Raw genomic sequence first — 10,795 nt, 5'->3', positions numbered from 1 at the left:
TACCAAGAGGCGGTTTCTTTAATTGTAAACTTGCAAGGTGAGACATTCGAGTTTTTGTACCACTCACATTTACGTGAGACAACTATTTTTCCGACACCGTCATGATGATTTCAAAACCTATAAAATTCATGGCAAATGGTCTAAATGGTTTCATTTATATTGTTAAAGTATTTTAAATACATTACAATGATTAAGTCTATGTAGTCTTACGGGATGGTCTGGTATTGTGGGGTTTGTATACAAGGCTTTCCTACTGGGCTATTATACGTTACTTATTGGACAAGTGTTAGCCAATAAGTAATATGACCACAATCATAGATACGGTCGAGTGACAAGTACCTTTCGGTAATTTGTAAGAATGCATGTGTAAAAACATCTTAATGTTGTAAATGTAAAATGTGTCATTTACAAATAAATGTATTCACCAGTATTTCTTGCTGATCAAATATTTTAAACATGTTTCAAGTGACTTGTTAGAGATAAAAGAATGATGCATGCGGGCTTCCATCTTAAATAAGTGGCTTGTCACCGGAATAAAGAAATGTGTTTTGTAAATTAGGGTTTATCCCTATAAAGTTTATGTTTGTATCAAAATGGGTTAAATTCCTAGTTTATAATAAAAATAAACATGATGTTTTTATAACTCTGATCCTTTTTCCTAACTACAGTTCTGATGAAATATTCCGCTGCAAAATAATTGAATAAACACCGATACCAATTATTGTTCACGGCTTCCCTCCCAGGGTATAGGGGTCGGGTGTTGTGACACTAAGTTTTGTATAATTAACATAAGTACAACAAACGACATGACAAACACATAATTAATATAAATTTTTAATATTGTTATTCACGGGCTTTCATTTTTGAAATATAACCATAACCAATTATTTTAAAACTAGACCGGAGATTGAACTAAACATGTTATTGATCTACATGTTAGATTTATCATACCGATTGAATTGTTCAGTTTTAAATAAATATTTATCGAAACACAGATAAAAATAAACATATCGTAGAAAATAAGAACGTCACTACTATGTAGTCCAATTTTATATATAAAAAATATATACATTAAAAATTATAATAAGAAATTAAAGTATATGATATATAAAAAAACATTATTTGTAATAAAGGTTAAATTATTCTACACATTTTAAAACATGTATAACTTTTCATATAATATTTTTTAAAGAATTTAATTATAGTAACAAGCGTTTTTTAATTTTTATTATAAGTATGATTTTGTTATGTAAAAATAAAAATTATAAAAAAGTTTGTTATTATGGTGAATGTTTTTTTTTAAATGTCATATGAAAAGGTTATGGATGATTTAAAATGATGGGAGGTTGACATGTGACTTGCATGTGAAGAGAAAAAAGTCATCATAAGTGTGTTATTACCTTAATGTCTTTCTCATCAATTTTTATTCTGAAAATCTCCATCATTCAAATCTAAGATCAATGAATTGAGTTCCTACTCACTCTTCTCATTTTTGTTATACTTTGTATTCCATCCTTATCCTATATAATAATAAGAGTGAAATAATGCTAATTGATTAATTTTAAAACTTTTATATGTAAAATGTAATTTGTAATCTGTACACGTATAGGGTATACTTTTTAGCAATTAACAAGTACCAGATATACACCAAATAATATATAAATTAGAACCTATAATAATAACTCTCGCATTGGAATTTCAAACCTCAAAGAGCATTCACAAATAGTAACGAGGCATACACTTATTAAAACAAAAAGATAAATTACATAACTGAAAATCTCCTTTGATGTGTAAAGTAAAAAATAATTTCCTAACAAAAAACCATTACATTGTCCTCTCTAACGTGGGGTGGTGATAGATAGCGTGGGTTTCTCAATGAAGACCCAAGTTCAATCCTCATTTACAACACTTTATGGGGGAAACGGCTAGCTCAATGAAATAATTCTAAGATATTTGTAAATCTCCAGTTAGATCCCGAGGCGTTCGGGTTTTACCACCGATGGGACTTCGTGTGGATGGGTTTCCCGGAGCTAGAGATAACTTGGAGGCGCTTAAAGGTTCCATACGGCTGGATTGGCCAGCTGGCGGTGGCCTTTTGCCATCGTATAACCTCGTACTAAGTACATAGGCATTCTATGTTTGTTGGTTGTTCAAAAAAACATTATACTACTCGGACATCAGCACAATAGTTAAATAAATTTGATAATAGCAACCTTCAAATAACTTTGACTTCTTTAAATATCCTAATTAAAAAGTTATCCTAAAGACTGCATCTCTTTCTTCTTCCTATCAAAAAAAAACCTGCAAGCCCTATCATTTTATTATCAACATTCAAAACATCAATGTTGCCATCTCCGCTTAACTATATTCATTAACAAAGATCCGTCGAGTTTAGGGGGCACTTGCAAAATTTTAAGGGGGGGGGTCCAAATTTTCACAATTATATAGCAGAAAAAGAAAAGCTAAGGGGATGGTTGCCCCCCTTCGGCTAAGAGTAATCCCGCCACTGGTCACGCCACTCAGCAAAAAAAAGCACTATTTGTAATCTATTGGATAATTGGTATCCGTGATCCAACTCATACTTCATTAACTCTTCAAGTTACCAATTAACACCCATTGATGCATGCATTTAATGACAGAAACATGATGCCAACCGTTACTAACGGTTTTTATTATTGAAAAACGAAATTGAACCATTAATAACGGTTTTGTTTCACAGTTTTAGTTCACCTGAAAGATTCAACTTTGACATGGTATGTAGGTTGTCAACTTAATTCAGTTAGATATTGGTATATTGAAATATAATTTTTTATTTGCCATAATTTGAACTTTTGTAAGTTAAAGACCGTGTGTGCTCAACTCGAGCCTAGAAATAATCTTGTTTAACAAACGACCATGAGATTCACTAATCGATCATGAGTAGGGTCGCAAGCCTAAACGAGCCCAATTATGGCCGATTTTTAAAAGAAATTAAGAATGAACAAGTTAAGAACTAAGCACATTTAAAAGTTCTACTTGAAATGTATTTTGTCATTGTTCAATAGTTGTAGAAGAGAAGTTTGGTTTGTAAATTTTAATGTCAACGAATTAACTGGTTGATAGAGCATCATTATATTAAGTACCATGTAATTTTTTTTGTATAAAATTGAAATTTAACCCACCATACCTGGTATTCACATATAATGTAAAAACTTATCGAGTAGGGTGGCCTGAATAACGGTTGGTGTACCTATTTTCTTCCTGAAGTGCGGGAGAGGCGACGTTTATTTCTGACATCCTGAAAGTGTTATATGTATTACCTTGATTAGAATTAGAAATTATAATAATGGTAGAAGGAATGTTGATAGCAAAGACTAGACATGAATAATATGTGAGTTAACCTTGCGATGTGTAAAATTTGGTTTTAGTTATGAGCAGTGGGACCATATAGGGGTGTTGGTGAAAATGAAACTTCCATTAAATGCATGCATAAATGGAAATCACAAAATTTCATGAAAATGATGTCCGGCTCCACGGAATTAATAAAGAAACAAAGCCCTTAGAAAATGGTAAGTAAAAAAGCTCCGCTAGACACCTTCATCTTTTATATGTACACACCATTTTGATTCATATATTTAATAAGGTACAAATGAAAAAAGAAAACCCATACCACGAAAGTACTATGAGAAAAGGAAAACTCATGTACCCTTAAGAAACACAAACACGTGTTCTGCTTCAACAAGAAAACGTCAGAAAGGACTGAACCCCAGTACACCCACAACATATTTCACTACTCATATGATTTACCTACAAATTATACAGTTTGTTTTTATTAACAAAAATGATAGTGTTGGGTCTTAGCAATACCCACATCCACCAGCAACATAACTAAAGAAGAAGGAAATAACATTGCATGTATCGATGCATCACCCGCACTCGTAACCATCATACCGGTATGCCCAACTAACGACAACGACTGGAATGATGCATGGTGGGTAACCAATTTAGACACCGTCATCCAGGTCTCCCAAGCTTATGAGACCAACATATCCTCTTTTGAGATAATTATGGAACTCTTAATGTTTAGTATATATTTCGCCATTACAATTGTATAATAGGTGTTATAATAAGCGCTTATATTTTCTTAAGGGTCAACATTTGAAGCATTTTTGTACCTAATATGGAATGAAGAAAAATCAATTACCTAATCACCTTTTTACAAATGGAGAATGCAGAATGTCTTTCATTGCAATTACCACTCAAACCCGGATAACATATTATTTTCGTCAATGTTCTATAGCATTCGATGGTTAACAAAATGAAAAATATGATATCAAAAGACAAATTTATATCACCAACCTTCCATAACGTTACGATTCAAACATATTGTCATAGAATGTTACGCTACATCACATCGGTGTAATGGTACTAAATACGAAAGTACAACAATCAGTTTAATGAAAAATGCAAAAATGAAAGGGTCGTTGTACTACTTATTCACCTATTATAAAATATGGAATATCTATCCATATATTAAACAAGTATGTTCTAACCGATCTTCACCGCAATATCACATTTCTTCTGATTACATTTATCCCTAATATTTAGTTGCTCATGTTCGCACAAATAAGCCATTACACACCATATCAAACACTACAAACCAATACTCAAGGATAATTTGAATGAACCTGCGAAAACACAAAAAACAATTATACTAGTAATAATAAAGAACAACCACTAAGAGCATTCACATGAGGTCCTCTAAAAAACAATTACTTGCTCTTGTCTTCTTAATGTAATGCATTGACTTCTGGTGTTCCTGAATCCTGCATTTTCTTGGGAATTGCTCTCTCATATTTTGACTCTCTTGAGCCCACAACAGTCTCATCTATACCAAAATTATGGTGATCAAAGCGAGTTAAACTATTTTGAAAAGTCATGTTATTCAGTTACACGACAAACAGCTAAAACATATTTGCTTCTTGCAAATATGTCATATGGGAACACTTTTTTGTTTTGTTTCATTCATAAGTATCTGCTATGGCTAAGTGAGAGTTACATATCAAGGTTAAATTCCCCTAAAAACATAACTTGTTTCAATGGGTCAAAATGGCATTTTTTTAGTTGACTAAAAATACATGTTTTGACTTCTGACCTGTATTAGAAATACATGTAGGGACTTTTGATTTTACCTAAATCCATAAGAATCCAATGAATTACCTCATGTCCAAGAGTGTCAAGAAAAACACATAGTCGCATTGTACCGCCAATAGGCAGTTGAACCTTATACAACCCAATTCCTTGTGTGATCCCACCAACCTTAGAATCTACTGCATGTAGCATGCAAGGTTTTTGCATTATATACTTAAAAAAACTAATTTTAAGCTACATGAAACAAAAAAAGGACTTGTTATGCTACTTGTTAGAGGTGGTGATTTTTGACCAATTTAGAGCTTTGGAGTTCGTTTTACTGTCATTCTGGCTCGCCCAACTCTGCATTTTTCTAAATATTGTTCCATAAGTTGCAGAAATCTATCATAAACTACAAGTTTATTTTGTTAAGAAAATGAAGCTCACCTGTGTATTAATTGCGGACAAAACCAGGCGTTCGATTTCTTTGGGCTTGATGTTACGTAATTTATATAATTACCAATAATTCCTTCTCACACCGCTCCATGAATTGAACCTAAAATTAAACAAATAATATTCAATCATACATGAAAAATTAACAAAAATGTTAAACGAAGTTCCTTCAAAACTTACCTATGGATGGCAGTGATTCTTTTTCCCATTATCATTTTTCTCACCGATGCTAATTCTAGTAATGCCCTTGCTTTTAAACATCACAATGGAATATATCTGCAATCAAAATAATTATTATGTTACGTTTCTATTTGGCATACGAAAAAATGATCATGACTTGAGTCATGGCATTTGAAAAGTATATGAATCTTAATCTTATGAGGCGCAAATCTGATATATTTGGCTAACACGAAATTGTGACCACAGACAAAGTCGTATAACCATTTCATATTATCATGTGTCTCCTATAATGTGATGACTTTATTGTATTGACTTGATTTGAAAGCATAAGCTCTGTTCAAGAATCTCTCATTGAATTACAACTGTAATTTGATCAAGAGCTCTAAATGTTGACAGAAAATATAGACATGAAATTAGTGACAAAATTAGAAAGTAATTAACAATTTTAACAAATTATCAAAGTAACACCACAGTTACAGAATATATGCACAAACTGACAGTTAATTTACTTTACAAACATAATTCAATTGATAAAACCTCTTAATTGCAAATGTATGGTAATAAAAAGCAACATGACAACATCCATAGGGGGTGTTTGGGATTCCTTATTGTTGCCTCCTTATAATTTTTCATTAAGTTAATAAGTTATAAAAGTGTAACTTATTGAACTTTTCTTCTCACAATATAAGCAATCCCAAACACCTTATTACTTTTCAAAAAGTTTATAAGTTATAACTAAATGAAAAAAAAAATTGTTCATGTCCAATCGTTTATTAAATAAACAAAAATATACCAACTTTCCATCGAACGGATGCCCCGATTCATGTTGTGGACTTTGATATTGGCATCAAACTGATGAGATTTTGTGCCTAATTTACTATTCTTTTTGTGTGTAATTTATTAATTTTCAATGTCATCTTAAAAATTTTCTATTACTGGGTTTATTTTGTCCCAGGTATCTGTTTGTGTTTCTTGAACGGGTCATCGCCAAAGTTGTATAGTTTCTAAGAATGAAAGTTTTGACCCGTTCAGTGAAAGTGATAATTTTGACCCGTTTGAAAATGATATTTTGACCTGTTAACAAAAATTATAATTGTTCACAAAAAGATGCTTTTTTTTACTCGTTTACTAAATTAATGAGTGTGGCCCATTATTAAAAATGATGAATTTGGACCATCCATTAAGGTAGCTTTCTAACTGATATCTTACAAAGCTTTCAAACATACTCGGTAAACTTCAAACATGCAAGACATTCATTCAACAAAGATGGTGCCAAAACATACATACTTAAATTGTTCTTTTTCAACAAATCAAGAATGTAACCTAACATAAAAACTGGACACTAACAGATAAATAATTGAATATAACTCTCAGTACACAATTTATAAAAAAAACATCCAACAAAGATATGCCAAAATTCTTAAACCAACACTTTCAAACTCAGCCACATCACTTGCAGCCTTCAAAGTTACTATTGCTTGCATTCTGGAGGTTGCTCGCCTGTCACACCAGTTTTTGATATGCTGCCCTTCTGCAGTTCACACAGTTTGACAGTGAATAACTTGCAAAAAGTTAATGATTCAAAATAGTATACAAGATGCTAGCGTGGCAAGCTGTGTGGGTCAAACAGGCCGTCAATAGTCTGATAGGTACTTCTTAAGTCAAACCAACTGGGAGATAGGTACTTCAAATTGGTTTCACCCGTTTTACCTGTTCCTTTTAGTTGAATTCTTTAGTATTTAAAAACATGACCCAAATCAACCTGATTATACATGACCCAAATTGACCTATTCATACACACCTAGGACGAAACCATTCTGACCCATTGTCTTTTTAGTTAAAATGTTTAGATTATGCTACTGACCCATCAAAGACAAGACCCAAATCGACCTGTTTATACCACATTTAAAAGGCCATTTGGCTAATTTTCCTTTTAATTAAATAATGCAACTTAACCAATAGCATGACCCAAATCGACCCAATTATACCACATCTAGAAAAAACCTAAATGACATAATCCTAGAATGTAAAATCATGAACGAAACCACCTCTAGAAGGAAGAAAATAAGAAAAATTTATATTTGGTTTTCTCTTACTCTTGCTCTCTTCTTCATCTTCATCATCATCCTCATCAATTTCATCCAGATCCTCGTCATCATCCTCACCATCATCTTCTTCTGAGCCATCAAACCCGTCCTCCTCGGCCGCCTCACCCGTAAACTACGAAACAGCATGTGGTATAATTTTGTCCCGTATGGTTGAGCTACATATCGCATATAAAGCAAACATATCATTTCAGTAAAAAAGTGATATTAACATGTCAAGTATAAGTAATACTATGACACCGAATATCATAGCCTTGTTCCATTTGATTATGAAGTTCTTCAGCCTGCAAACGATATTCCTCATTATTAAATCTATCAATCAATAACCTCAATATGCGCATCAAAAATAGACACAAAAAAATACCTCTTCTTCATCAATGTCTTCCTCATCATCAGGAACTTGTGGAGGACTAAAAAAGTTAAAGAAACTTTCACATTTCTCAGTCTTAGTGATGGGTTTTGCATTCTTTGATTCCTTCTTTGGCTTCTTTTTTAATATCTTTTGTGTCAAACATTTCCTTGGTAGCCATTCAATATCTGTCCTGAAAAGTACCAAACATTACAAGAGCTTAACACTAAGTCGCATGTGAGATAAAATATAGTTATGAATATATAATAGTTACCCTATTGCCTTCTCTAAAATGGGTTCGTCATCATCAATCATGTGATATACTTTGGTCAAAATTGAGTTTTCAAAATACGGATTGGTATTGAAAAAGAATTCGAGTTTGAAACCCTTGGGTTCGTTTATCCTGCACCACTTGATATCCTTCAGATAGTTGAGTGCATCTTCATATCTTTCAGTAATCTGATGATTATGCAAATATTGGAATCAGTACATATTAGAAACAAAATATGGAAACTCGTGACAAAAAGCCTAAACTATTAACAGTGTTGCTACCTCCTCTGCCAATATTTCATTGGTCTCCATTGCAGTCACACCCTTAGCTGAAATGTTGTTTAAAATAGTAAATCAGAATCTTGTACAGATAAAAGAGATGAGATGATACTATTTGAAAGTATATTACCTCTGCCTGATCGGTGGCAGAATCATCCTTTAATCCATCAACTTCAACAACACCATTGACTATATCATATCTCTGAAATTTCAAAACATAACAACTCAGTATACACAGCAACAATCAAACTATAAAGGATCAAATCAATAGATCATAAATACAAACCTTTGCGTATAACGGCTCGTACAATTATTATTTGAGATAGGGGTGATTTAGGGTTTGAGAATGGGAAGAGGAAGAACGCAGTTTGGTCGAAGAATTTAGGAAGGATCCGGGTTTGGTGACCCATAAGACCCACGAAAATTAAAGCATAAACGGGTGTAAACCGGGTTAAATCAATGAGAGGCCACCATTTAAAAATCAAGCAAATCTGGTGACTCCAAAAAAGGGGGAAAACGACCAAATCGCAACACCTCGGATTTTTGGGTTTTCGTTTATATACTAGTTTTTATCCCCCGTATTACGGGGGCTGCTTTACGTTACTCGTTTTTAATATTTATATACTTTTTGGGTTTAATTTTATTTATTGTAATAAAATTTATAATATACTTAGCGTTTGATAATAAAAATGTTTCACCAATAACTAAGATGTTATAACCCGGTTTAACAGTTATATGGATTTGGTAAGACCTAAGACCCGTTGTTTTTAATATTTAAATATTGTTTTGAGTTTAATTTTATTTATTGTAAGAAAATCTATAATATGCTTAAAGTTTGATGATAAAAGAGTTTCACAAATAACTAAGATGTTATAACCCGATTTAAAAGTTATTTAGGTTTGGTGAGACTCAAGACCCGCTTATTTATTTACTATAAATTATTTCTTAATTATAAATAATATATATCCCCCGTATTACGGGGGTTGTTTTATATTGTTTGTTTTAATATTTATTTATTTTTTGAATTTATATTTTTTTATTGTATAAAAGTTAATAATGTACTTATGGTTTGATAATAAATTGTTTCACAAATAAATGAGATATTATAACCCGGTTTAAAAGCTATTTGGTTTTGATGACCCAAGACCCGTTTATTTTTTTTACTATAAAATTGGTTTTTAATTATAAATAATATTTATGAAAGTTAATAATATACTTATGGTTTGATGAGACCCAAGACCCGTTTATTTTTTTTACTATCAAATTGGTTTTCTAATTTAAATTATATATATATATATATATATCTTTTTTAAAATAAATAAGATATTAATTTTTATTATATCCTATTTTATAGGATTTTTACATCTATAATTTGGTGAGAATAATTTTTAATTTAATGAGATATTATAACCCGTTTAAGGAATATCTGGGTTTGGTAAGACCCATAACCATGAATTCGGGTCAAATGCATGAGAAGCCTACATTTAAAAATCAAGCAAATCTGGTGACTCCAAAAAAGTGGGGAGCAACCACATCGCGACATATAGGATTTTTAGGTCTTCGTTTATATATATTATATAATATATACAAGTGAATATGAGGCTGTTAAGCATCTAACCTTAGATGCGAAGCTCCTAAATCCAAACCATATCACCATCATTCAGTTCCTTCTTGCCAGCGACTTCTACGGTTCTTCTCCTCCATCCCTTATGAATTACGCATATCAGTGAACGAAAATCCATTTCTAAATGTAAATTTAGTCATAAACCCAATTGATTGTCTCCTGTTTTTTCATTAATATGGATATGCTACTTTGCTTTTTTGATCTGGTCACTATTGATTTCAATCCAAAATTTAATCAACTCCTAAGACGGCGTCTTTCTTCCTATTTCTGCCTATTCATATACCAATTAGTTGGAATGACAATTGAAATCAATTTAATTTAAATTGTTTACTTTATTTCATAAAAGAATTTTGTTCTGTGCTTTAAAATAATGAAATAATTGTTATCAAATCAGTTTTAATAATTTAATGGCCACATCTGATTTCA

General features: G+C 31.8%; 1 protein-coding gene across 4 annotated transcripts; it reads right to left on the bottom strand.

Annotated features, from left to right (window-relative positions):
• Positions 1-7,186: 7,186 nt before the first annotated feature.
• Positions 7,187-9,060, bottom strand: LOC143614331 (nucleosome assembly protein 1;2-like). Of its 4 annotated transcripts, XR_013150272.1 has the most exons (4): positions 8,749-8,780; positions 8,471-8,655; positions 7,839-8,389; positions 7,187-7,273 (listed from the first exon to the last, which is right to left on the bottom strand). XR_013150272.1 is itself a non-coding variant. In XM_077087803.1 (3 exons), the coding sequence occupies exons 1-3, from the start codon at positions 8,776-8,778 to the stop codon at positions 8,188-8,190; spliced, it is 417 nt and encodes a 138-aa protein (XP_076943918.1). In that variant the 5' UTR covers positions 8,779-8,780; the 3' UTR covers positions 7,193-8,187. The 4 variants fall into 4 exon arrangements, 1 of the variants encoding a protein (XP_076943918.1); XR_013150273.1 differs by adding an exon at positions 9,032-9,060 and having other exon boundaries at positions 7,193-8,389; positions 8,471-8,947; XR_013150274.1 differs by having other exon boundaries at positions 7,193-8,389; positions 8,471-8,644; positions 8,749-8,786.
• Positions 9,061-10,795: the final 1,735 nt, after the last annotated feature.

Source organism: Bidens hawaiensis, unplaced genomic scaffold, assembly GCF_021521415.1.
Source record: "Bidens hawaiensis isolate Kalapana, Puna unplaced genomic scaffold, B.hawaiensis_p1.1 tig00039683_1, whole genome shotgun sequence".
In the NCBI taxonomy this organism is placed as follows: Eukaryota; Viridiplantae; Streptophyta; class Magnoliopsida; order Asterales; family Asteraceae; genus Bidens; species Bidens hawaiensis.
This window is presented reverse-complemented; position numbering and strand designations above follow the sequence as displayed.

Excerpts from the sequence above, each read along its gene's own strand:
- LOC143614331 (XM_077087803.1), bottom strand. The coding sequence starts at position 8,778 with ATGGAGACCAATGAAATATTGGCAGAGGAG. Across the intron at positions 8,656-8,748 it reads ATGAAATATTGGCAGAGGAG|ATTACTGAAAGATATGAAGA; the intron begins GTAGCAACACTG and ends CATAATCATCAG. Across the intron at positions 8,390-8,470 it reads ATTTTAGAGAAGGCAATAGG|GACAGATATTGAATGGCTAC; the intron begins GTAACTATTATA and ends GGTACTTTTCAG.